This window comes from Plecotus auritus (assembly GCF_963455305.1).
Source record: "Plecotus auritus genome assembly, chromosome: 11".
Lineage (NCBI taxonomy): Eukaryota > Metazoa > Chordata > Mammalia > Chiroptera > Vespertilionidae > Plecotus > Plecotus auritus.
Genome location: NC_137777.1, coordinates 15,411,831 through 15,437,584, shown reverse-complemented (window position 1 = coordinate 15,437,584; position 25,754 = coordinate 15,411,831). Strand labels below are relative to the sequence as shown.

Genomic DNA, 25,754 nt, shown 5'->3' with positions numbered 1-25,754 from the left:
TAAAAGCAAAAATAAACAAATTGGACTACATCAAACCAAACAGTTTTGTACAGCAAAGGAAACTAAGAAAAGGAAAAGACAATTCTCTCACTGAATGGGAGAATTAGTCACCAATGATACATCTGATAAGGGGTTGTTATCCAACATTTATAAAGAACTTGTATAACTCAACACCAAAAACCAAACAATCCAATTAAAAAATGGGCAAAGGATCTGAATAGATACTTTTTCAAAGAGGATATACATATGTCAAATAGACATCTGAAAAGATGCTCAATGGCACTAATTAGCAGATAAATGCAAATTAAAACCACAATGAAATATCACTTCACACTTCTCAGAATGGCTGTCATCAATGAATCAACAAACAACAAGTGTTGGCAAGGATATGGAAAGTGAACCCTCATGCACTGTTAGTGGGAATGCAGATTGGTGCAGCCATTGTGGAAAACAGTATGGAGTTTCCTCAAAAAATTAAAAATGGAACTGCCTTTGGTATTTCAGGAAAATGGAAACAAATAAAGCTGGGTTAACAATACTTTGAATAAATAACCAGAAGTGGAATTGCTGGGTCCTTCTTTGTTTCTTGTTATAGCCTTTGTTTTAAAGTCTATCCTGCCTGGTATAAGTATTGCTAACCCTGCTTTGCTTGTTTCCATTTTCCTGAAATATCATTTTCCATCCCTTTGTGTGCCTTTTGATCTGAAGTGAGTCTCTTGCAGACAACATATGTAAGGGTCTTGTTTTCTTATCCTTTCAACCACCAAATATCTTTTGATTGAAACTTTTAATCCACTTACACGTAATGTGATTATTGATAGATATATATCCAAAGAAACCCAAAACACTAATTTGAAAAGGCATATGCATTCATTTGTTCATTGCATCGTTATTTACAATAGCCAACGTATGGAAGCAAACTAAGTGCCCATCAAAAGAAATAGTGTATATATACAATGCAATATGACTCAGTCATAACAAAAAGGAAATCTTGCCATCTGCAATAACATAGAAGATACTGTGCTGACTGAAATAAGTCAGACAGAAAAAGACAAATGTCACATGATTCCACTTATATATGTAAGCTATAAAACAAAACAAATGAACAAAGAAAACAAAAACAAACTCACAGATAGAACAAATTGATGGTTGCTAAAGGGGAGGAGGGTTCGGAGGGTGGGTGGAAAAGGTTAAGGGATTAAGATAGTTACAAAATAGTCATGGGGATGTAAAGCATAGCAGAGGGAATATAGTAAATAATAATGTAATAACTATGTATGGTGTCAGATGGGTACCATATATATCGGGGTGATCACTTCATAAGATATATAAATGTCTGATCACTACACCTGAAACTAATATAATATTGTATGTGAACTGTAATTAAAAAATAAAAAAATTATTTAAAAAGAAAATAATAAAATAAAAAGAAAATTCTGGCTTATTAGTCATTGAGCCACTGATCTGAAAGATTATGCCACTTCCTGGGCCAGGACCACACTACATAACATGAAACACTCCACAATCTCTTATATAAAGAAAATTTTATTACTGAAAAGATCACATAAACAAAGTTTTTGTATACAAAGTTAACAAATGTGGAAAAGTTAATATTTACAACATTTTCCATACAGTACATGATAATTTTCTTTGTATGCTTTAATAGAATGGTAATAGAGAAAAAACCAAAAGCATCAGAAAACCTGTTTGAGGAATAATACTTAATTAAAAATAAAATTAAGAATATTCTTTAGTATTTTAAAGTATATTATATGAAATTTAATTTATTTTATCAGGACTACATTTTTTCCATTTGATTGGCACTAATATTGCTAACACACTTTTTCATGTTCAGTAAAATCCTATTTAGCTGCAGAAATGAATTCTACACAATATTTGGAAAAGATACTGCACAAATACAAGCCATCTGTAGTATTCTAAATGTTAAAAGACAAAAGTTAAAACAAAAGTATAAGCAACTGTAGTGATCATAACAACATAATCCTGGGTGGGTAAGAAACATTAAAAAAAAAATCGATTGCACTTGGCTTAATTTATAGAAAAGTAACAGTCCATCTACTAATCCTGCAGGACATTTTATTTTTAAAATGCAGAAGGATCAGCAAGCAACATAATATAAACAACATTAGACACTCTTTCAAAGAGCACCTTATTTCAGTTGTGTAACAGAGCTGTGAAACTTCTAAAACAATGAGACTTATAAAATTTACATACTGAAGACGGTAAGGTACAGTAAGTGGATTTTTTAGTTGAATTCCCATTATGACACCTCTGGTGTGCCAACTCTTTTTATACTACAAAAGAATACTATTTTTCAATTTTCTTAGCAATTCAGTGTAAAAGCTACCAAGTAGTGTGAAAATAAGGTATCAAGTAACATAATAAAATATTTGAGTACATTTTCCAGGATATCTAAAAAAAGTTCAAATACATATAAACTTACTTTCAAATATATAAAAAAGATGTAAGGATAAGTTTTAAATACTTCAGCAAAGAAAAATCTCGATTTTATATCATAAAAGTAAAATAGCATTGTACACCTTAAAATACTTTTTTAACAAGAGTAGAATCTTCATAAATAAAAAAAGGAAGATTCCTCTAACTCCCTCTTCCCACACAATTTAAAAAATATTATTAACCTGCACATTTCTGTTTTTCGGGTATATTGTTGTCATTAACCTCTATGTGAAATGAATCACATTATTCTCAGCATTTCTTGTTTCCAGTGTAACAGCAGGCAGTGCAACTTTAAGTACAAAAGAAGAATATAATAGTGGTTCTTATAAGACAGTGCACTGGCCGCCTCCAGTGTAACACAATTACACTTCTAAGTAATGAGATAACCTGGTTTTCAAGTATCCGAGTGACTGCCAGCGCCCTACTCTTTTCTAATTCCTGAAGCCAAGTGACTGAGCAGTGATGTGGAGCCTTTCAGGCTGCTTGGTTCTGAAGGACAGGGGACCTGCAAGTTGTTGCTCTGCACCAGGCCGGTTTCAGTAATGTCAGTCTTTGGAGCCACCCTAGGTAAAGAACAGAAACTGACATACATACATACCAAGCACAAATGTCATGCCAGATGTCCTTATAACTAACTGCTACTCACTTTCCTGAGTTTTACTTCCAGCCAGTGTCCACTTTATCACAGGATAATTTACTAAAACTGTATGTCTACTCTAACAGCTCAAAACACAAATACTTTATTTTTAAATAATTTTTGCTAACTTTGGAAACTGTCAAGCACCACCCATGCATGGACTGAGCATGGTGTCTCCTGAGGAATACAATTAATAAGACAGGCTTCCTGCCCTCTATTAGCAAACATTTTATTGATTTTCCACCATGGATCAGACTAGGTAAGCGGTTGGGAATACAACGGTAAGACCTCAGTTCTGCCTTTAAGGAGTTTACAAATCTAGTGGAGGATGAAAGCATGTATCGAATTACAATCCAGGGGTGCAAAAGCTGTTACAGCAACACAGAGAAGGTGCCTTGGCCTGGCTTGGAAGGGTGAGGTAAGACAACCTTGAGACCTTCAAGTAGTTGTCAGCATTCTGGCTAACTTCATGTATAGCTGTGTTTGGATCCCCTATGACTATATGGAAAATTTCATTAAAGATAATGTCAATATCCTTTCATGCTCAGAAAATAAAAACATTTTATAATCATCTTTGTCTACCAGGGATAGGGAACATCCGGCCCGAGAGCCATATAAAGGACCGCAAAATCATTTGGTCTGACCCTGCCAAGGCATTAGGGGTGAGTTAATTAAATGTTTGACCCAATATAGGAGGCTCATTTTTAAGTGGATAATTTTGTATGGCCCCTGAATGATGTTATAAATATCCAAATGGCCCTTGGCAGAAAAAAGGTTCCCCACCCCTGGCGACTCTAAACTGACAAGTACCTTTTAGACACTACTGAAAGCAATCCTAATAAAACTTAGCCTGAAGGTGGTGTGACGGAGTACGTGGAAGTTACACTCGCCTCTTCCCAAGACCAAACTGGAATTTCAACTAAAATATAGATCAACCTTAGTAAAATTTAGCCTATATTTCTGATAAATCTTAATCATTTACCTAAATATACATGTACCTCTTAACAATTACCAGAGAAATGAACATGACTGTTCTACTTGAACAACATTCATGAAGGGTCTTCTCCAAGCTAAGAATTAAACTACAAAACAGAATATTCACAGGCTGAACTGCAACTTCTTAAATCCAAACTTTCTTGGATTAGTGTATAAACATGTCATCTCGTAGAATGCTTTCTTTCCAAACATGTTATGCTTTAATAAAAAATGTATAATGCAGTATTTAAAATAGTCATGACCTAAGGTAACAGAAGCAAAGCTCACCTTCCTTCACTCTGTGCACTTTCAGACACACTGCTCTTATCGTTCACGTTGCCTGCCCGGCCTTGCCCGTCAGCCTGTTCCCCACAGAGTTTGGAGCTGGATACTGCTGGGGAGGCAGGTTCCCCACAGTCCTGTTCTCTGGGTTTGGGGGTGTTCACTCCGTCTTCTCTCACTTCCCTCACTGATGTTTCTGGAGAAGTTTGAATTTCTGTCAAAGTTTCTTGCCCTAAGTAATCGTGGTTAGCGATTGCTACTGCAGAAGTGCCATGATTTGCTGAAGTTCCTGTGCTGGTGCCCATGGATTTGGAAATGACCTTCAGCTTATGGGAACTTGGTTTGTAGTGCTTTTTGTGTTTAACTTTAGAATTGTGCTTTAAGAAAAACTCACATGACTCCTGTAGTACTCTTCGACTTTCACTGATTGGACTGTAAGAAAGGAGAGGATTTACTTAAAAATGGTAAGTGTTATAATAGAAGCCATAAAGCATATCACATAGCTGTGCTAAAAGACCTTATTCAGTACAGTTAAAAATTATATAAGATTTATATTACTTACAAAATATGGGATCATAACTACTATGAGATATGTGGATTGCCATGATGCGAAATCTTTCATGAATACACTGTTGGTTGCTTTTGTTAGTATAAATAGTAGACTGGTAAGGAATTAAATAGGCAACATCAAAGAATGAGGTCAAGGAAATACAAACCAGCCTAAAGTAGAGGCCTAACTGTATGTGTATCGTATGTAAGTATATCAAATGTTAAAATAAACCAGAAGAGAGAGGACACAGAATATGATTAGTGGTCTGCTTAAATTCAACTGTTTTCTTTCTAATATTAAAGTTAGCAAGTTATACTGAAGTTAGTGTGGGTATATAAATATAGAAAAGACATATAATAATAGTGCAAAAAATTTAAGTCCAGTTAAATGCAATTCTTCAGATTTCAACAACTTATTTGTGAAAGAGTCTACAGTTCTTAAATTTTTACCACAAAAAAGTTCATTAATCAAACAAAGAGGGAATGGTTTAAAAAACTCTCTTGTACACTATTGATAGTACATAGTATACAATGTACATAAATAACTGAAGTGAACTATTCACTCAAAATGTAAATCTACTATATTGTTATAGAATATTCCTTAAGTTTGAATTTTTACCATCTTAGGCAAGGTAAATAAGTGAAATTTTAAGTCAACATTATGTGTAATAAAATTTAAAGGTAAATAATGACCATAACACATCACATCTGAATCATACTTTATAGATTTCCTTACATATACTTGATCCCATTTAATATTTTATCATTGATAAAAAAGGATAAAATTATTAAAAGTGCTATCCCCAAAATAATGAATCCAATGAGAGCAGTAATAATATATTATAAACCATGGAAAGAAAATGCACATTTTAAAAATCTTTCATTCATATTTCAATAGACTAGCACATGTCTGACTATTATAAAGAATGCCAGAAGAAAGCATCTCTCTCCATGAAGATTGCCAAGCTTGAAACAACTAATATAATAAAGTTCCAGTACAATGATGATTTAAATAGTTCCCTCGTACTTGAGCTATTTATTTTTAAGACAGTGTCAGATAATTCAATAGGTTCTTACTCTCTCTTGCGATTGCGTTTAAAAAACCCAGCCCATTCTGTGCATGTCTTTTTGCTTCCAACCCAGAAGACGGCAGAGATGCCAACAATTAATGTCATCAGATATTTTATCATAAATAAAGCCAATTCTGGTCGATTTTCTGCTTTTGCCTGTAAAAAAAAGGTGGATAATAAAAATTTCAGTGGTACATTTTAAGTGAAGTCTATATAGACAATGTAAAACGAACAAAAAAATAAATCTTGTCTGTTTTTTATAAAATATTTAATATTTTATAAATAATTTACATAATAAATAGTGTTTTAAGTATAATACATTCTTTACCTAAGTTCTGAGCAAATAACCTTATATATATGTCAAAATATATAGCTAGAAAGGGAAAAATACTTAAATATATTTAGGAAGGATGTCCTTCCTAATCTTGGCTTGATTTCCTGAACTTTTTCTTCCTCTTAGAAGTATAACTGCCAAATATTTGCCTCTAAATATTTTTATTTTTCCTTCACTTTAATCTACCACAAAAAAACACACATTTAAACTCCTTATAACATATTATTTTAGAATCTTTACACATTGTTGGTGTTTATGTTATAAAATCTTAATTAGAGCAAAATAAATATCATTAAAGTGAAAATTCCATAAAAATTAATCCATACTTTTTTCTAAGTATAAACTTTAATATTATTTTTAAAATGTTACACAAGTATCAAAATACTATACATCCCATATTATATCTTGCTCTTTTCACTTACTAATATTTCTTGGAGACCATTCTATATCAGTAGAAACAGAGCTTCTCATTCATTTTTAAAGGCTGTTCCATTGTGTGAACATAATTTATTCAAGTACTCTTATTAATGGATATTTAGGTTATTTTCAACCTATTTCCATTGTAAATATTGTTGCAGTGATTATCTTTGTATGGAGGCAATCACTCACATTTGTGAGCAGATTCGTCAATAAATTCCCATAAGGGCATGATCAAAGAATATGTTCATTTTAAATGATAGATACTGTCAAAATGCTTTTCATAGAAGGTTGAACTGATTAAATAACCAAGTCTGAGAATGTGCATTTTGCCAGTTTCACCAACATAGTGGCTATAAAACCTTCAGATGTTTGCCATGTCATAAGTAGGCACATAATGTCATTATAAATTTTTTTGTTGTTGTTAATCCTCACTCAAGGGTTTTTCCCACTGATTTTTAGAGAGTGGAAAGGAGGGAAGTAGAGAAAGAGAGAGAGAGAGAGAGAGATCAATTGGTTGTCTTTTGCATGCGCCCCAGCAGGCCAGAGATTGAACCTGTAACCTAGGTACAGCCCTTGACTGGGAATTGGACCAGCATCCCTTCAGTCCTTGGGCCAATGCTCTAACTATTGAGAAACACAGGCCAGGGTTTATTATAATTTTAATTTGCAATTCTCTTACAACATTTTGCACATGTCAGAGGATTCATTTTCTGTGAATCCTCTACTTCATTTTTATACCAGATTCTTGTTTTCTTATTGATCTATAGAAACTCTTTATAAATTAAGGAAATTAGCCCTTAAACTGTGGTGAATAAATTTTCCCAGTTGATTTTCTGACTTTGATTATGGTGGGGATTTTTGCCATACACAAACATTTTTTTAATGTAGTCAAATTTAGCAATTATTTCTTTTAAAGTTCCTGAATTTTATATCATATTTATTAAGTCCTCCACTTTAAGTTTAGAATTTTCTCATTGTATCTTCTAGTACTTTATAGTTTCTTTCCTTACATGAAATGTAATTTTTTTAAAAAAATATATTTTATTGATTTTTTACAGAGAGGAAGGGAGAGAGATAGAGAGTTAGAAACATCGATGAGTGAGAAACATCAATCAGCTGCCTCCTGCACACCTCCTACTGGGGATGTGCCCACAACCAAGGTACATGCCCCTGACCGGAATCGAACCTGGAACCTTTCAGTCCACAGGCTGACGCTCTATCCACTGAGCCAAACCGGTTTCGGCTGAAATGTAATTTTTAAAAATTATAGATTTTAAACTTTTTTGGCAGTATTTAATAATTGTATTTTCCTCCTAGTTTGCCAAAAATTCTGAAAATATAGAAAACATTTACTGTATCAGGATAACTTTAAGACATAGCTCCCTTATTAAATATATAGTAAAAACAGCCTACTGATAACAGGCTGTGGACAGTATGTAAGGTAAGTAAAACTATTATTCCTCCCCATCAGTATTTAAATAGGTTCCACCATGTTAAAATGTAGTAACTTTCTAGAATATAAATTATTATGTAAAATAATCAGCCCACACATTGCTTGATTTAATACACTATGATGATAGTACTCATAATCAATATAACATATAATACCATATATAAATATTCAAGAAAAATGTATAAAATCTATTTAAAACAAAAGTTTTTCATTAAAAACCTCAATTAAAATAATTTAATTTTTTTTTCTATTTTCAGAAATTTACTTCTTTAATCTTAACACCACCTTTATACTGAGAAACATCAAGAGCATATGAAACACATTTTATTTCAACCGTACTTTTTTTCAGTTAAGAAATGACAGTATGGTTTAGGCAAAAATCAAGTTCTGTTTTTATAAGCAAATAGTCTGCAAAAAAATTATAGGATAACCCAATCAAATTAAATATACCCAAATAAAATTTTCCCCTATTAACTGAAGAATTTAAAACTCCCAATTCAGAAGTTACTTCTCTTTTTTCCCCCAAGACCTGTTCTTCTGAGTCTTTTCTTCATTTCATTAATCTACCTTCACAACCCTATGTAATTTTTAAAAGAACAGTGAAAGGAGACATTTATTATCCTAACAAACTGAAAAACCTTAAGACACTTATCCCAGTTTCAACTGATGTAGAGGAAATCTATCCTATGTCTGCTGGATTTCTCACCTGAAATTTTAATTTATGCTCATAATTAATTCAAGTATATTTCCAGGAAACATTTCTATGCTAAAATTAAATCATGAAACAATACAAATGATAGCTTTTACCTGATAAGGACATGGGATATGGTACTGACGACAATGGTCAGAGACCCATGTTATCTCCCAGGTAATCCTGTTCACTTGCTCATAGACGTAACATCCAAGAAGTGTCACTAATGGCACGAGATACAGGCCACTGAAGACTCCAATTCGAATCATAAATTTCTTTAGTTTTTCTTGGTTACGGCCATCATGCTGTATCACTTGCCGAACGTGATTTAAGGAAACGATACCGGCTAAAAGAAGAGACAGCCCGACAAACACACAAAGGCACAGGGGCAAGAGTACAAAGTAGCGAGAAGCATCCAGGTCATAAAGGCCAACAAAGCAAACTCCGCTAATGTTGTCTCCCTCAACCTTATTCATTGCAAGAAGCATAATCGTGAGAAAACCTGGTGTTCCCCAGGCAACAGCATGAAACCACACTGCTTTTTGTTCAATGGCTTCACAACTCCATTTTCTTCCTGCAGCTAGGAACCAAGTAATGGTAAGAATCACCCACCACACAGTGCCGGCCATTGTGAAAAAATACAAAAACATAAACAAAATGGTGCAAGCCTTATTTTGAGAGCCTAGAACTACCGTCTCACCAACTTCTAGCTTCTCGTCTGCTTTATTGCAGGCTGTGCGATTGCCTAACAAGAATCCAATAAAATACATAAGAGATACAATGCTGTAACAGACAGAGTAATATATAATTGGTCTCTCTGGGTATCTGAATCTTTTAACATCAATTAAAAAAGTAAGGAATGTGAACAGAGTTGCACACAGACAAAATATTGAAACTATTCCGATAAAGCTTTTTGCAAACTCCAGCTCATCGCTTTTAAAATACATGTTGGGGCATGGAGGTGCACACTGGTCAATTCCCAGGAATTTATAGCCTTGTCCCCCAGAAGTCTTAAGATGCCTTGGACACCATATTCCAATGTCTCTTTGGACTTGTTCTGTTTTCTTCTGAGGACCAAGAAACTCTGTGTGTGGATCAAGTGTTACAGGAAAAGTCTCATCACAATACTGTAATCTGTAAAAATTACAAAAATTAAATATATAGTCAAAATTTTTATTGAGTCACTATTTTAATGCTATGCTTTCCAATTATAAAATAGTTCCTTATGCATTCATAATTGATGGGAAGACACACAAACCTATAGCATTACATGTTAGTTGGGTAGAAAGTTTTGAAGTTGACTGAAATTTTGTGTTGTTAATGAGGCCCTAACAAACTAACACATATTAAATACAAGGCAAATGAACATACAAATTCCCTTACCTGGAAATCAATTAATAATTTAAAAATAATGTCTGCTCTCAAGACTAAATATTTAAGAAAAAATTATCTTGCTTGGTACACTCCAGAAAAAATAAAAAGTACAGGCTTGTCTGTTTATAAGCATATAAAATATAAGTCTTGGAAAAATGAATTTTTTATTATCTAACTAGAGGCCCGATGCACGAAGATTCATGCAAGAATAGGCTTTCCTTCCCCTGGCTGCCGGCAGCGCCTTCGCTCTGGCTAGAGCCACCTTTCCGCCTTCCCATGCTGCCCAGAGGCTCGGAGCAGCTGGGGTGGTTTGGAACAACTGTGTCATCACCATGGTGACAACGCAAGCATCCCGCCCCGCCCCCAGCCGCTCAACGCCTGTGTATGCAAACTAACCCGCCATCTTTGTTGTGTTAATTTGCATACTCACTCCTGATTGGCGGGTGGGCGTTGCGAAGGTACGGTCAATTAGCATATTACTCTTTTATCAGGTAGATGCTCACAAGCAAAGTAAATAAACCACCTAAGTAAGGTGATCGCTGAAATAAGATCCTTTCCTGGACCCGTGTTAAAGTTCAAGTGACCTTTAAGTTATTAAAGGAGGGCAAGAAGATCCCCAAGAGGCAGGCTGAGGACCAGCGTAACTCACGTTGCCACTTTTTTTTTGGTCTGGCTGTTTGCCTCCCTTGTACAGGCATACCTGAGTGACACAAGGGAGTATTTTCGTACATGATTTCTTGTTGGTGTAAAAGTCTCTGTGAACGGAGATTTCCTAGATGTAGGGTATGAGCATCTTCAACTTTACTATGTACAGTTGACCCTTGAACAATACGGATTTGAACTGCATGGATCCACTTACATGCAGGTTTTTTTTAAATAAATAGTTTAAGTATATTTTCTCTTCCTTATGATTTTCTTAACATCTTTTGTCTAGCTTGCTTTATTTTAAGAATATAGTATATAATACATATAACATACAAAACCTCCGTTAACAGTTTATGTTATTGGTAAGTCTTCTGGTCAACAGTAGGCTATTAGTAGTTAAGTTTTTGGGGAGTCAAAAGTTATACACAGATTTTCGACTGCATGGGAGATCAGCAATCCAACCCCTGAGTTGTTTAAGGGCAACTGTATTACTCAATTGTTCTTGAAAATAATTATGAATTTAGCAGAAATGTATGAGTTCCATAAAGTTTCTTCAGTTCACAGATGAACAAAAAGGAAGCTAGCTTCCTTCCCAGATTTATTATATGAGTTCTCATTGTATCAGTACAATATTTCAAATTACAAGCTACCATTGTCCAGAGAAAAGAAAACAAAAATAATTAATAAAGACTAATGTGCAAAAAGGTCAGTGACTTGATAATAAGGTTCATTTCCCCCAGGTAAGGTCAAAGGCACTATTACATGTTCTCATAGAACTATGTACCTCGCCTTTGTTATATCTAAGCACAGTTATAAATTTGCATTTCTTGTATAATTATTTGATTACTTCCATTCCTTCCACCCCATTGTAAGTTCCCTGAGAATAAGAACCAAGTCTGTTTTTTCTCACCATTGTGTCCATGACACTTATCACCACAGTGCCCGGGATATGTTAAGGTGTAATAAACATTTGTTGAATCAAATAACGAAAACCTGTCATTAACATTCTGGAAAGCTAACACCAATATTAAAATATCACTATCATTAGTTTTCGGTTGAAAACACAATTTACCTGTCACATTTAAGTTCCTCAGGCCACTGGATCCCAAAAGTGTCAATTAAGTTTTTGCAATCAGAATATACTTTTTCACAAAATTTACGACAAGGTGGATCCACATGAATTTGCTCTGTGCAGGATGGTACAAAAGCTTTGCAAAGGAAAGTTTCAACATTTGGTGAACAATTCAGATTTGCAAGAGGAAGAAAGTGCTATTAAGAAAAACAGCAAGATAAGGTTAGAAAACTTTCTAATAACAAATGGAGAAATTAGTTTATTTACTGTTTAAAGTATATACATTTTCAGTTATACCCCCGAAGAATATTTAATTATCACTCTCAATACAATCAAGTTTTGAGATCATTTTGTTTAATCTGTTAGACTTAGGAACCTTCAAACACAATGCAATATTATTTTGTTCAATTAGTACATTTTTAAGATGTGCTAAATCAAAGCAAATCAAAAGCTTGTAGGTGAAATAAATTATACAAACGTTCAATTTATAAGTATACACAGAAATACCCTAACACTGACTGAGTATTCTGGAGAATAAAGCAATTTGGGGACAGAGGGAACAGCAGGAAAAAGATGTGAGGATCACGAGAACATTCCGGACAAGAAGTTCAGGGTGACTATAACAGAAGAAGGTCAAAGAGGTGGAATCAAGGGCAGACTAAAGAGAGAGATGAGACTGGAGAAGTATGCTATCATAGGGAGCACGAATGACATGCTAAGTTGTTTGGATTTCAAAGTAAAGGGATGAAATATTATTAGAGAATTTGAAGCAGGAAGTAACTCTGGAGTCTCACAGCTGAGTGTGAATCCTAGGTCCACACTTACTGGCTGTGTATCTTTGGCAAGTTACTTAACTTCTATGTTTTAGTTTCTTCATTTGTAAAATGGCAATAATAATAGTAACCGACTCATAAGATTGTGTGACTCCTACATTAATAAACACAGGCATTCAACCAATGTTAGTTATTGTGATGACTGCACTTTAGAGCATAGGGATGGGTCCTGGATAAACGTGGTACACTGACCACGTGTTTATCTTTCTTCCCTTGTTCCCTCAGTAAAATGACAATAAAGGAAATAAAGATATGAATCCACTATTAAGTGAACAGGAGATACTACATTAATGTATTTGAATTTTCCAGAGAACAGAAAGATCTAAAAAGAAAACCCCAAAACTTTGAGTGACAGAAAGCTATTAGAGGAGTGTGGGGTGACTTAATCAGACATGGGGGTGGATCACAAAGTATGAGTGGAAGAACTCACATGAGAATGAACTGATTTTGCCCTTAAGAAACGGAGGGTCTCAGTTCTTCCAGGCACCAAGTAGCATAAAAGGTAAAAACTGAGGGCTGTTTACAAATCAGTTCCTCTCTCTGTTATCCCCTACACCCACCCCAACAGTCAGATGCCCACTAAAATCTATCAGGGTTATTTCCAGGAGAAATGAACTACAGATGTTCTTACACTTGAGCTACCTGGCACAGATCTGGGCAGAGATACAGCACAGGGTGAAAAGAGGTTGAACTGACTAAAAGACTAGGGAAACACGAAGCCCTCATCCTTTCCCTTCCCTGTTTCCAAAAGGCTGGCAGACAAGCAACCGATCTTTGAAAAAAACTCAACAGTCTTGGACAAGAGGTAAAAACCTCTAGATATTGACCATGAAACAGCTTGACTTCACTTAGTATGAAGCCAGTAACAAGCCCCATTATTGCACATGGAGGTTTCAATGCACACAAATTTAAATGGACAGCCAAGAATCGTCAGGCATTTGAATAAAGCCTTATGAGAGACAGATACCAAAACAAGCAAGCAGATAAAGGGAAATTTGGAGGGAACAGATTATGCGGGGGACAGAAGAAAACAAAACAAAACAAAATAAATCACAAAATAAACAAAAATGTTAATGTTAAATGGGAAGCTTTTGCATTCATTAAAAAGAATAGGATACTACAGAAAATTAAAATAATAAGATAGCTGAAATAAAGAACTCTATGGAAGGATTAGAAGACAAAGCTGAGGAAAGAGATGGACAATTAGAAAATCCTCCCTGACCGGTTTGGCTCAGTGGATGGAGCAGAGGCCTGCGGACTGAAGGGTCCCAGGTTCGATTCCGGACAAGGGCATGTACCTTGGTTGCGGGCACATCTCCAGTGGGGGTTGTGCAGGAGGCAGCTGATTGATGTCTCTCTCTCATCGATGTTTCTGACTCTATCCCTCTCCCTTCCTCTCTGTAAAAAATCAATAAAATATATTTTTTTTTAAAAAAGAAAGAAAATCCTCCCAATCAGAGCATCAGTCTAAGTGCCTAACATCTGACTAAATGGGCTTCAGGAAGAAATGGCAGAAAAAATGGGAATGGGGGTGATAATCAAAGAATATAAGAACAGTTCTCAAAATAGAAAGATACTAGTCTTCAAAATGAAAATGCTGGCATCACACTTTGCAATCCTACACTAAAACATGTCTGGGCTAAAACTTCAGTCAATTAACTCTTTTTAAAAGATCTCTCTCACATTCTCCTCTCTTTTCAAACCCCCAATTCCACACCCCATGCTCTCAGTTGATGATTTTGTTCCTAGTTCACTGAGAAGACAGAAACAACCAGGCAATTTCCTCATCTTCTAAATAAATGTACCAACATATCTGCAGCTTATCCGCACTCTCTGCCCTTAGTATTGCAATGGATGAACAACTTGAACCACAACCTTCATTTGTACACTGGATTCTCCCCACTTGACTAGCCAAGGATTTTGTTTCTGCTATTGTCTCCTATTCTGGCAATAATTCCTCCCATCTATGCTACAGGGATTCCTCCATCAGACAAATTTGCTTTATTATCTCCCACCATAAAAAAGCACCACAAAACATTATCTTCCCTTGATTCCATATCCCAATCCCTATCCATTTGTTCCATTTTCCCGCTTCCCTTTATAGAAAATTCCTCAAAATAGTTGTGTATGCTCACTTTCTCCAATTCTACTCTTCCCATTCCTTTGTAAGCCCACTCTCCAATCAGGTTTTTTCCCCATACTCCAGAGAAAACTACTTTCAAAGTCACCATAACCTCCTCATTGTCAGATTCAATGGTCAATTCTGAGTCCTCATCCTACTCAGATCTTAACAACGTTTGACAGAATGGACTGCCCTCCTTCTGAGATACCTTTTTTTTTTTACTTGGCTTCTAGGACACCAGTTCTCCTGGATTTGTACCTATTTTGCAGGCTGTTTCTTTTCTGATCCTTTTCCATTTCCCAATATTAAATAATGAAGTGCCCCAGAGGTCAATCCTCAGACCTCTTCCCAATTTATGCTCACTGCTTAGGAAAAACTCATCCAGAACCATGGCATTAAATACCAACTATACATAAAAGATTCCCACATTTATCTCTGGCCCCCAACTCTCCTGTGAACCCTAGACTTGAAAGACCATCCACCTCCTGGACAGTCCCACTTGCTGACACCAGGCATCTCAACCCATGTCCAAAACGAAGAGCCTGATATATTAAATAAATAAAAGCACAGCTGCTGGCTGAAGAGAAAGCCCTCCCTTTAAGATACCTCCCACTGCTCTTCTTCCCCCACCAGTGACCTCAAAGCACCTCCAGAAATCACAGTTTGAAACCAATGACCTCGCTAAACCCTCAAATTACAGTGAGAAAAAGGTAATCCAATCTCTTACTGAAATCCTCAAATCTTATCTGTTAGAATTTAAGTGCCCTGATCTAAGGTTACTTTTAACAATACTATATAGCTACTGATAATAAATCAGAGCTTTGATGTAGTCAACACTTACCATAAGCTAGGCACTATGCTTTTTCATATACCAATCCTTTTTACAACAACGTAAAATATCAACAATGCTCTTGAGATTCTACATTCAATAATAACTAAAATAGTCCTGTTGATTATAGTTTTAATGCTTAGAGAAATAAATTATAGGCTCCTTTAAGGAAATGGTGAGTCCCTGGAAGAAATCCTGTGGTAGTTAACTATTAGTACCAGCAGGGACAAAGAAGAAGAGGGCAATTAAGAAGGCCACTAATACCTCCACTCTGAAAAATAGCCAGAGCCAAACTATGATAGACAATGAGAACCAAAAGAAGTGGAGCATTTTATATAACCCTTGACTGGAAATAATGCCAGCATTGTCATTCTGGTTACAGCTCTGCCATTAATTTCCAGTGCCATCTTTGGAAGATAATTTTCGTTCTTTGAGTCTCTGAGCATCCATTAGTGACATGAGAGCGATGAACTACTAGATGATCTCTAAGGACACTTCGTGGCTCAAAAAGTTTACGAAGAGGGTAACAAAACATTGAGTAACAGGGCTGGACTTAAATTTCAAAACAACTGTACTACAAAGAAATTTTCTCCTTGGTAGGTAACTCTGTCTTGTACTGAGCTCTAGAGGGAACATCTATCACTTCTGCCTGCCCAGCAATCCTGTTTCTGGGAATTCCAAAGTAGGTGGGATGCTACAGAAGCTTAAGGAGGGATGATGTAGGGAGCAATCTGATAACAGAAACAGCTTGGCCATTTGGATGCTCCCGGTATTGTGGATATTTTGGGAGTGGGTTGTACAAAAGAACAGATTATTTGTGGGGAGGCAATAATGCCCACAATGTCAAAGTAACGGCATTGACATTGGGACAGACTGGTCCTGGGACATGATCCTACCTGTGTCCTGGTTCCCTTTGCTCCTCCCTATATTCTGAACCTGGTTCTTCAGCCTCCCCATTGATTTGACAAGCTATCCAATATTCGTTCATTTTCTGCTTATGTTAGTCAAAGTTGGTTTTTATTGTTTGCAACCAAGACAGACTGGTACAGCAATTATATATGTGACCTCAGTAAGAGGAATTCTGGAAGTGGTTTTCTAACTTAAACCGAGACAAAAAGCAGTGAATATTCAGTCAGTATTTAGAGATGGAAATCTGACAGCCCATGGTATATAGTAGAAAAACAGGTGACTGAGGTATCCTTGTAATCCTATAGCTTCCAACAATGTCTAAGAATGCTGTGCCAGGGAAGGCAAGGCTGAGTGAAGAGCATGAGCTCTCAAGGACTATAGCCTGAGGTGAGTGCTCTAGCGGCACTGCTTGGCTGAGGAAGAGAGTGACAAACTGCAATCTGAAATCTTGACTGGAGGTGTGGAGTGAAACACAAGGATTAAAAGGACTTAATGCTTAAGAAGTTGAAAAACAATTGGAGTTTGATCCTGCAGGTTGCCAAACTGTATCAGTTAAATGTACTTCCTTTTCACATAAATCTAGTGATACTGTGATAAGGAAACTAGGGCCCTGAGATCTGAAGTGGGGATACAGGACAAGGTTCAGAATACTCGCAGTGCTCTGAACCCAAAGCCATCAAAGCAGACCCTTATCCCATGTCTGCTGAGGCATCTGAAAGATTTACTTTGTAATAAGAAAATAAACAGCCTCATACCCCATCTCCACCACGCTTCAATGTCTCAACTTATAAGTACAGTACAGTTCTACCCCAGATTGTCCTGGAAGGGTCAAATCAAAATTAAATTTGGAAAAAAGAATTATATATTACTTAACAAGACACTATTATTCATTTGTGTTGTTTCTGAATGTGATGGGTTAAGATGGGGCTAAGATACACTGCTAAGGGTATGTTAATTCTAGATCCAATGTGCTAGCTTTAGAAACTGAGTTTTTTGGACGTTAGATGATAAATAGGCTTTTGACAGGGGCTTGTTGGGACCCCAAAACCAACCCATTGTAATCTCCTAAATACATGAGTGTATACTTCAGATACTGTGTTTAGCAACAGCACAACTGCTATCTGGATAAATATTATGATGGTAGAAGGGGCCAAGCGAAAACAATCAGAGGAGTCCTGCTATCACGACAGAAAATCAAGAGCAATACTGCAGACCAGGGACTTTCACGGGTTGGTGACACTATCAACAACATATTCAGGGGCAGCAGTTCTTAGCACCTGCCCATTTTAATTCTCTAGTACAACTGGATACGTTATTAATAGATGGTCTTAAGCCACCTTAATCAAATGGCTAAAGTGCTTTTCCAGATTGGTCTCTTTACTGTAACATATCAGTACAATCCTGGCAACTCATATGCGGCTCTAAACTGACCACTGCTATTTTCTCCAAAAGCAATTTCCTTTCATCCAGGAGGGACAGCAGCACAAGCAGCAGCAGCAGCAGCATATCCGGGGAACTTGTTAGAAATGCAAATGCACAATCCCACCCAGATTCTGGATTCTGGGGGTGGGGTCAGGGATCTGTTTTAACAAATCCTTCAGATGATTCTGATGCACATCAGAGCTTGAGAAGCAATGCCTTAGAAGAACATCAGCTCTCCTGCTCTGTGCCTCAATTTCATTGTCAGAGGCTCTAACCATATCACTGTTTGAAAGGACATTTAACTGGCCCATTATACAGTCAAACCTCAATTCTTAACCATCTCTCATCTTGAATAATTTGGTTCTCAATCAAGTTGTTCACTGAAAAAATGTCTTGGCTGACAAACAACACTTCAATTCTCTACCCAACAAGCCTTTCATGTTGATATAAGATCAGTCCCACATCTCTCAGGAAAGTATGAATCAGTTTACTGCTAAACCTCACATTGTTTTTTTTTGCTTTTGTTGCTGCTTATTATTACTAAACTAGAGGCCTGGTGCATGAAATTCGTGCACGGGGGGGGGGGGAGGGGGTATGTGTCCCTCAGCCCAGCCTGCACCCTCTCCAATCTGGGACATCCCTCTCACAACCCAGGACTGCTGGCTCTCAACCACTTGCCTGCCTGCCTGATTGCCCCTAACCACTTCTGTCTGCCAGCCTGATCACCCCTAACCACTCCCCTGCCAGCCTGATTGACACCTAACTGCTCCCCTGCCGGCCTGATTGCCCCTAATTGCCCTCCCTTACCAGCCTGGTCACCCCTAAATGCCCGCCCTTGCCAGCCTGGTCGCCCCTAATTGCCCTCCCCTGCTGGCCTGGTACCCCCAACTGCCCTCCCCTGCAGGCCTGGTCCCCCCAACTGCCCTCCCCTGCAGGCCTGGTCCCCCCCAACTGCCCTCTCCTGCAGGCCTGGTCCCCCCCACTGCCCTCCTCTTCAGGCTTGGTCTCTCCCAACTGCCCTCCCCTGCAGGCCTGGTTGCCCCCAGTTGCCCTCCCCTGCAGGCCTGGTCCCACCCAACTGCCCTCCCCTGCAGGCCTGGGTCCCTCCCAACTGCCCTCCCCTGCAGGCCATCTTGTGGCGGCCATCTTTGACCACATGGGGGCAGCCATCTTGTGTGATGGAGCGATGGTCAGTTTGCATATAGCCCTTTTATTAGATAGGATACGCACAGTAAGTCCCTATGGGTCCTACAAAGGTTAGTGATAGCAGCAAAGTTAAAAGAAAAGTTGTGAGGACAATGATAAACTCAAAAAAGAAATAATTGCAAAGTATGACAGAGCTGTTCATGTGTCTGATCTGGCTATCAAGTATAGCAAAACTGACAATCAGCACAATTTTAAAACATAAAGACGTCATCAAGAGTGTTGATGTTGCTAAGGGTGTGAAACAATAACCACAAGCAATTGAGAAAGGTTAAAACAGGGAATCATTTGGGGGTCTGGAGCAGATTAATTCAATATTATTTCTAATGGGGAAAAATTACCCCGTTTTTTAACATATCGCTTCTCGAACAGCCATTTGGAACAAATTAAGTTCAAGAACTGAGATTCCACTGTATTTAAGACATAAAGCTGATGAGGCCATAGACATGTGCCAATGAGGAGATTAACCCCACATAAATAAAAGGGACCTTCCACCTTGCTTTTGCTAATTCTTCCTGGTACAGACTGGACACAACTATGGGACCCTTAGAGCATTTAACCCAAACTACCTTTCATGAGTGGCGTGTTACCTAACTCACCTACTCATGACATCAGGTGTACTCTGATAGCATTCCATCTTCAAGTGGCCTGCTCGGAATTAGAGCAGTGCAAGCACATTCCTCATGCTCTCAGAATGACTACCTCTGCCATACTACCACCTTTTCCTTAAAACACACCAACTAGTTCCCCCATACTGTGATAACATGGTAACGAAGGAACCATAATATGGGCCTGGGGTTTGTGGCAATGTAAGATCCTGAAAGAAAATCTGGGTTAGAATTCTAATAGAGATTTAAAAAAAAAAAAGGAAGATATTTTGATGTTTTAAAAATATACAAAGCTAAGGCTAAACAGAGTGGTTCTGCAGTGGTGTCTTGGCTGTGCCTTGCCTCCGTTATGGCTAAAGGCACGAGATATGTAAACATTCCTCCCTTCTCTGAAGCATGAATGAGAACCTCACGGGCACATGGAAGCAGCCACTTTACCAGGGAACAAGGCCAACCTATTACAAGCATCTGATTCTCACTTCAGGTTTCATGCTTTCTACTCATGGTGACATACACAGTAACTCGCAAGAAATATTAAAAGCTTAATTCTTACTTTAAAATGGCACCAAAAAGAAAGATCATTTCTAGTGATGGAAATAAAATAGAGAGAAAGTGACTGGGGAAAAAGTAATTGATTTGCCTTAGCTAGACAACAGACTCATTAAGGATCTAAAGGGGTCCTTAAAGGTTTACACCTCACAGAACAAATACTGTTGAAGTGGTTACAAGGATAGTAAACCCTTTGAGAATATTAATGGGCTACTGTATAATAAAATGGTAAAAACTCTGCCACTTATTTTCACGAATGTGACCAATCTCAGGCAAGTCAGCTTCTTTAATGAATGCAAAGCGGAGCCTGCAATACAAGAGAATAAAAACAAAAATTTGCATTATTTCCATATTGGAAAAGTTCCTATTTTTAAAATATTTCTTAGCAGAGAGCATTACAAATTTTTAATTATTATCCAAAAGAGCTGTAATTTTCTTTGGAAATTAGACAAATATACACAGTAACTGGTTGGCACTACAAAAAAAATATCTGTCCAATGAAGTGTCAATTTTTTTCATTTATTTTATTTTTTTTTATGTAGAAAAGCAATTTATTTCATTATAAGCACTTACACAGTTAGTCATAGAGAGTAACAGGCCTGTTAGTGAAACAGGTCACCCAAAACAGAGATGGTATCAAACTAGTGGTCAAGGACTAACTCCTAAAAAAAAAAGCAACTCTTATCCAGGATTAATTTAATTTTAAAAACAAATACAAGCTATAGATTCACTCTTCTCAACTTAGCTGGACAGTCTACCTGTGGTATAACTGTCAGGTAAAAATATACATCTTTACAACTTGGTGGTCCCAAGTTTTTTTAAAAAAACATTTCATGGAAAGGAAAGAAATAATATGAAATCAGCTCAAGAAATACACTAACAAGCAAAAATATATGGAAAACAGGAACACGTACTTTTGACTTAAGAAATTGAGAGAAGACTAGTCTATGTAGGAAATGTGCATCCTGGAAAAGTCAGGTGTGAAGATTTTAGAGTAGGAATTTATGACTCGAATCTCCCCTAATTCCTGAATAAAAACATCTTGCACTACTTACACTTCATGGCTCACACACCTACCACTCTTGGCTCTATTCCTTATTTACTTCTATCCTTTACTTAAATGAGCCTGAAAAACGTGGGGATATGGCATACAGAGAAAAATAACCACACACAATATTCCCCTTTCAGTGGCTACTTTAGATCTTTGATACTAGAAAATTCCTGAAAAAAAATTAAATATAAGTCTGTGGCTTTGCTGAATCAAGCCCCTCAGTTAATATTTAGAAAACCCCTTGGTTTGGGTTAATAGCATTGGTTTTTTTTTACATATATATTTTATTGATTTTTTACAGAGAGGAAGAGAGAGGGACAGAGAGCTAGAAACATCGATGAGAGAGAGACATCGATCAGCTGCCTCCTGCACGCCCCCTACTGGGGATGTGCCCGCAACCCAGGTACATGCCCTTGACCGGAATCGAACCTGGGACCCTTCAGTCCGCAGGCCGACGCTCTATCCACTGAGCCAAACCGGTTAGGGCAATAGCATTGTTGATGGTACCTATTATAGAGGGATAGCTGAACAAAATCTGTGTCTCAAAACCAGTGTTAAATCACTATCAGGGTTGAGAGGAAAAAAAGGGCAGTCTAAAATTACAAGTGCAGATGAATCTAAGACCCCTGTCCTTCCGGATCCACACTTCCTTCAGGGTCTTCATCATTATAAATATTCTCTGCCATCTGCCACACTTGCATGATATTGTCTTCTGACACCGAACAGATCACCCAAGGTTCATTGGGATTCCAAGAGAAATCAGTTATCTTAGCAGTGTGACCACCATGAATAAACAACAACTCTGGTGGCCCATCTTCTGCATCTTCAGGGGATTGTTCCTCTCCAATTTTACTTAAATCCCAGACATTCAGTCTGCGGTCAGTACCACTGGAAGCCAAAATAGTCTCGTTGTGAGGTGACCACTGAACCTGGAATATTTCATCCTTATATGATTCAAAGGAATGCAACTTAAGTTTCAGATTTCTCAGATCCCACAGGCAACAGTCTGTCTTATCAGCTGATCCTGTGGCAAAAATGAATTCACTATAAGGATTAAAAGAAAGGCAGTTCACTTCAGCAGTGTGAGCATCAACTGAGTGGCTTGGTTTGGAAGTATTGTTTGAACGAGTATCCCAGATCATAAGTTTCTGATCATCAGCAACGGACCCACACAGAGACTCATGGAGCAGATGCCAGGAAACATCCTCTACTACTGCTGTATGTCCTGTAAAGACAGTCTTCACATCCACAACTTTTCCTTCCTTTGGAACAGCACTGATGTCCCATAGGCAGATGGTATGGTCATCTGAAGCACTAAGTAAATGCCCACTCAGATTTGGGTTCCAAGAAAGCCCATAGCCTTCCTTCTGATGTCCACGGAGACGCAAGTCTGGGTTGCACTCGCCAGAGGGATCTGGTTTAGAAGGATGTTTTGTATAGTCAAAAACAAGAACATCACTGGATGGAGTCTTTGTTGCAATGATGCATGGGTTCTGTGGCATATAACATGCCCTGTTTACTTCCCCTTCATGGTTGATCTTGATTTCTATTTCAATTTTTCCACTAACAGAGCCAAAACCTCCAAATTCTCCTTTCTCACTGTCGTAGTGTGAAGCATCAAACTGAGCATCATCATTAGGGAGTTGCACACTGGCTATCACAAGGTGGTTTTGTTCATCCGATGTGTGTGTCCCCAGGACAAGTCGATGAATGCTGAAATCTTTCCCTTCTGGTCTGGTTACATCTGGAAGCCACTGTGCAGTTAAGCTGGACCACTCCAGAGCATGGGTCATCACCAAATCATAAAGAAAAGGGGTGTTCTTTTTCCATATTTTGTACTCTTCGTTGATCACGCGTTCTTCTACTGCGTCATCAAAGGCTGCTTCCTTGTCGGCCATGGCGTGCAGGAAAGCCAGGGGGATCCCGAGGTCTACCGTTTTGCGGGAGGGTCGGGGAAGCTACGGAATGCTCGCTCTCCGCGCGCAGACTCTATTGTTTCCTGCTGTCCCTGTGTGAGGGCTGCTTCACGGACCTTCGCCAATTTTTTTCATTTAAAACTTGTATCTAGCAAAACTAATCCTGGGGAAGCTACACAGTCAGGTACACAATCAATAAGCATTCATGAATGAATACATGAAAAATACACAAACTAGAGTAATAAGGCTTCATTATGTACATGCCACCACTCAAGAAAAGGAAAGAGTCACAACACAACAGCCGCCCCATGGTCTGAAAGAACCACGTCCCTTTGTGGCCAGGTTCTCCTGAGGGTGTAACTAATAATGTCCTCTAGACCCAGAATATCAGGGATGGCTCTGTAGGAACCTGGTGCCTATCAGCAGAGCCTCCCAGAAGAAATTCTGTCCTCTCTTTACATGCAGACCAACCCTGATTCTGCAGACTCAGAAATAGTCAATTGTGCTTTCCCTACTACTGCAACACAATATCACAGAGGCAAGTACGCTTGTGGTTTCTACACTTAAAACACAACAGTAGCCACTACACACACAACTGACTTTTCAATACCTATTTCATTTTAAAGAACTCAATAGCTTACTTTCAGAATAGTTACAGCTATTTTCAGAAAGCCTTCCCTGAAAAATAAATAGGTTAGTCACATTTTCTTGCCTGTGTACAGGGATATAAAAGTAGAGAAGGAGGAAAGGAACGGGTCCACTAGACTCTTCTACAAGCAGAAAAATGAAAATGCTTAAAAACCACTGCCCATGGAAATAGATTTTTTTCGTAAGTTTGTGTACACAGTTTTTCTCCTTTTATTTTTAACCAGAGGCCCTGTGCATGAAATTCATGTAGGGGGAGGGGGGGTCCTTCAGCCCAGCCTGCACCCTCTTGCAGTCCGGTATGTTGAGTGTCTGCCCCCTGGTGGTCAGTGCACATCATAGCAACCGGTCATTCTGGTTGTTCTGCCATAACGGTCGCTTACGCTTTTATTACATAGATTGAATAGAGACATTTTAGTAGTGCATATTAACAGGTGACAAGGAAAGGGGTTGTTTTTTTTACCCTCTTTGGCTCACTTCCCTTTAGACTTTTCAAAAGTGGAATGACCACATGCTGTTCCAAACATAATACATGACTTTGCTTTTGCCTAGACCTCAATGAAGGCAATTCAAAAAGAAAAATAAATGTTCCTGTTTCCATTTTCCCTAGCTCAGCCTCAGCTCTCTTCGGATGAAATCAGTCTCTCAAGGGACATCAACCTAACAATTTCAGAAACAATGTTCTAGATATGAAACAAAGAGGAACACAATGGGAAACCAGCAGCCATTTGTTTTTCCACCTGGGAGAATTAGACTGTACAACATCCTTTTTAAGAAGCCAAGTTACTATTCAGAATTATAAATTAACTCTTTGTAATACAAATGAATTTAGCTTCAGTAAACAAAATAAGGAGGAAAAAACGAAGTCCTTGATTTCAAGCAATCTCTGAAATAAAACTAAAAAACCAGGATATCCCAGTCAGATCCTTTCGTTTATGATAAATTTGACGTAAAATTTCTGTGTAAAGTAAATAACACATAACTCAGGTAACATATTAACAAGAATGCATAATAATGTTTATTTATACATGCTATACATGTATAATCCTTATAGTACTTTAATCCTTATGGTACTTTATAGTACTTTTAAGTACTTTAAAACAGGGTTCAGCAAGCCATAGCCTGTGGGCCAAAAAAAAAAATGCCTGTTTTTGTAAATAAAATTTTACTGAAACACATCTACACTCATTTGTTTACATATTGTCTATGGCTGCTTTCTACTACAGTTGCAGAGTTGAATAGTTGTGACAGAGACTGTATGGTTTGCAAAGCCAAAATATATATTTTTTAAAATATATTTTATTGATTTTTTGCAGAGAGGAAAGGAGAGGGATAGAGAGTTAGAAACATCGATGAGAGAGAAACACCGATCAGCTGCCTCCTGCACACCTGGATGTGCCCGCAACCAAGTTACGTGCCCTTGACCGGAATCGAACCCGGGACCTTTCAGTCCGCAGGCCGACGCTCTATCCACTGAGCCAAACCGGTTTCGGCAAAGCCAAAATATTTATTATTTGCGTCTTTATGGAAAAAGTTTGCATTCCCTGCTCCAAACCAATAGATCTCAAAATTTAACATCCATAAGAAACACCTACACAGCTTGTTAAAATACAGTTTCTTGGGCTCTATCTTCATAGATCATGATTCAGTAGGTTGGGATGGGGTCCATGAACTTGCATTTCTAACA

The 25,754-nt window shown here is 37.7% G+C and overlaps 2 protein-coding genes across 3 annotated transcripts in view; both read right to left on the bottom strand.

Moving 5' to 3' along the window:
* Positions 1 to 1,527: 1,527 nt before the first annotated feature.
* Positions 1,528 to 25,754, bottom strand: part of FZD6 (frizzled class receptor 6) — a 30,451-nt gene continuing 6,224 nt past the window's right edge. Inside the window, exons 3-7 of one of the 2 annotated variants that reach the window (XM_080646761.1) lie at positions 11,981 to 12,177; positions 9,006 to 10,023; positions 5,999 to 6,147; positions 4,379 to 4,804; positions 1,528 to 3,041 (exon numbers count right to left, since the gene is read on the bottom strand). In XM_080646761.1, coding sequence (XP_080502887.1) covers positions 2,900 to 3,041; positions 4,379 to 4,804; positions 5,999 to 6,147; positions 9,006 to 10,023; positions 11,981 to 12,177 — 1,932 coding nt within the window. In that variant the 3' untranslated portion in view covers positions 1,528 to 2,899. The remainder of the gene's footprint in view (positions 3,042 to 4,378; positions 4,805 to 5,998; positions 6,148 to 9,005; positions 10,024 to 11,980; positions 12,178 to 25,754) is intronic. The other variant, XM_080646762.1, reaches the window with a different exon arrangement.
* On the bottom strand, positions 22,000 to 23,500 carry LOC308236578 (histone-binding protein RBBP4-like). The gene has a single exon (XM_080646409.1). The coding sequence runs from the start codon at positions 23,402 to 23,404 to the stop codon at positions 22,124 to 22,126; it is 1,281 nt and encodes a 426-aa protein (XP_080502535.1). The 5' UTR covers positions 23,405 to 23,500; the 3' UTR covers positions 22,000 to 22,123.

Excerpts from the sequence above, each read along its gene's own strand:
- LOC308236578 (XM_080646409.1), bottom strand. The coding sequence starts at position 23,404 with ATGGCCGACAAGGAAGCAGCCTTTGATGACGCAGTAGAAGAACGCGTG.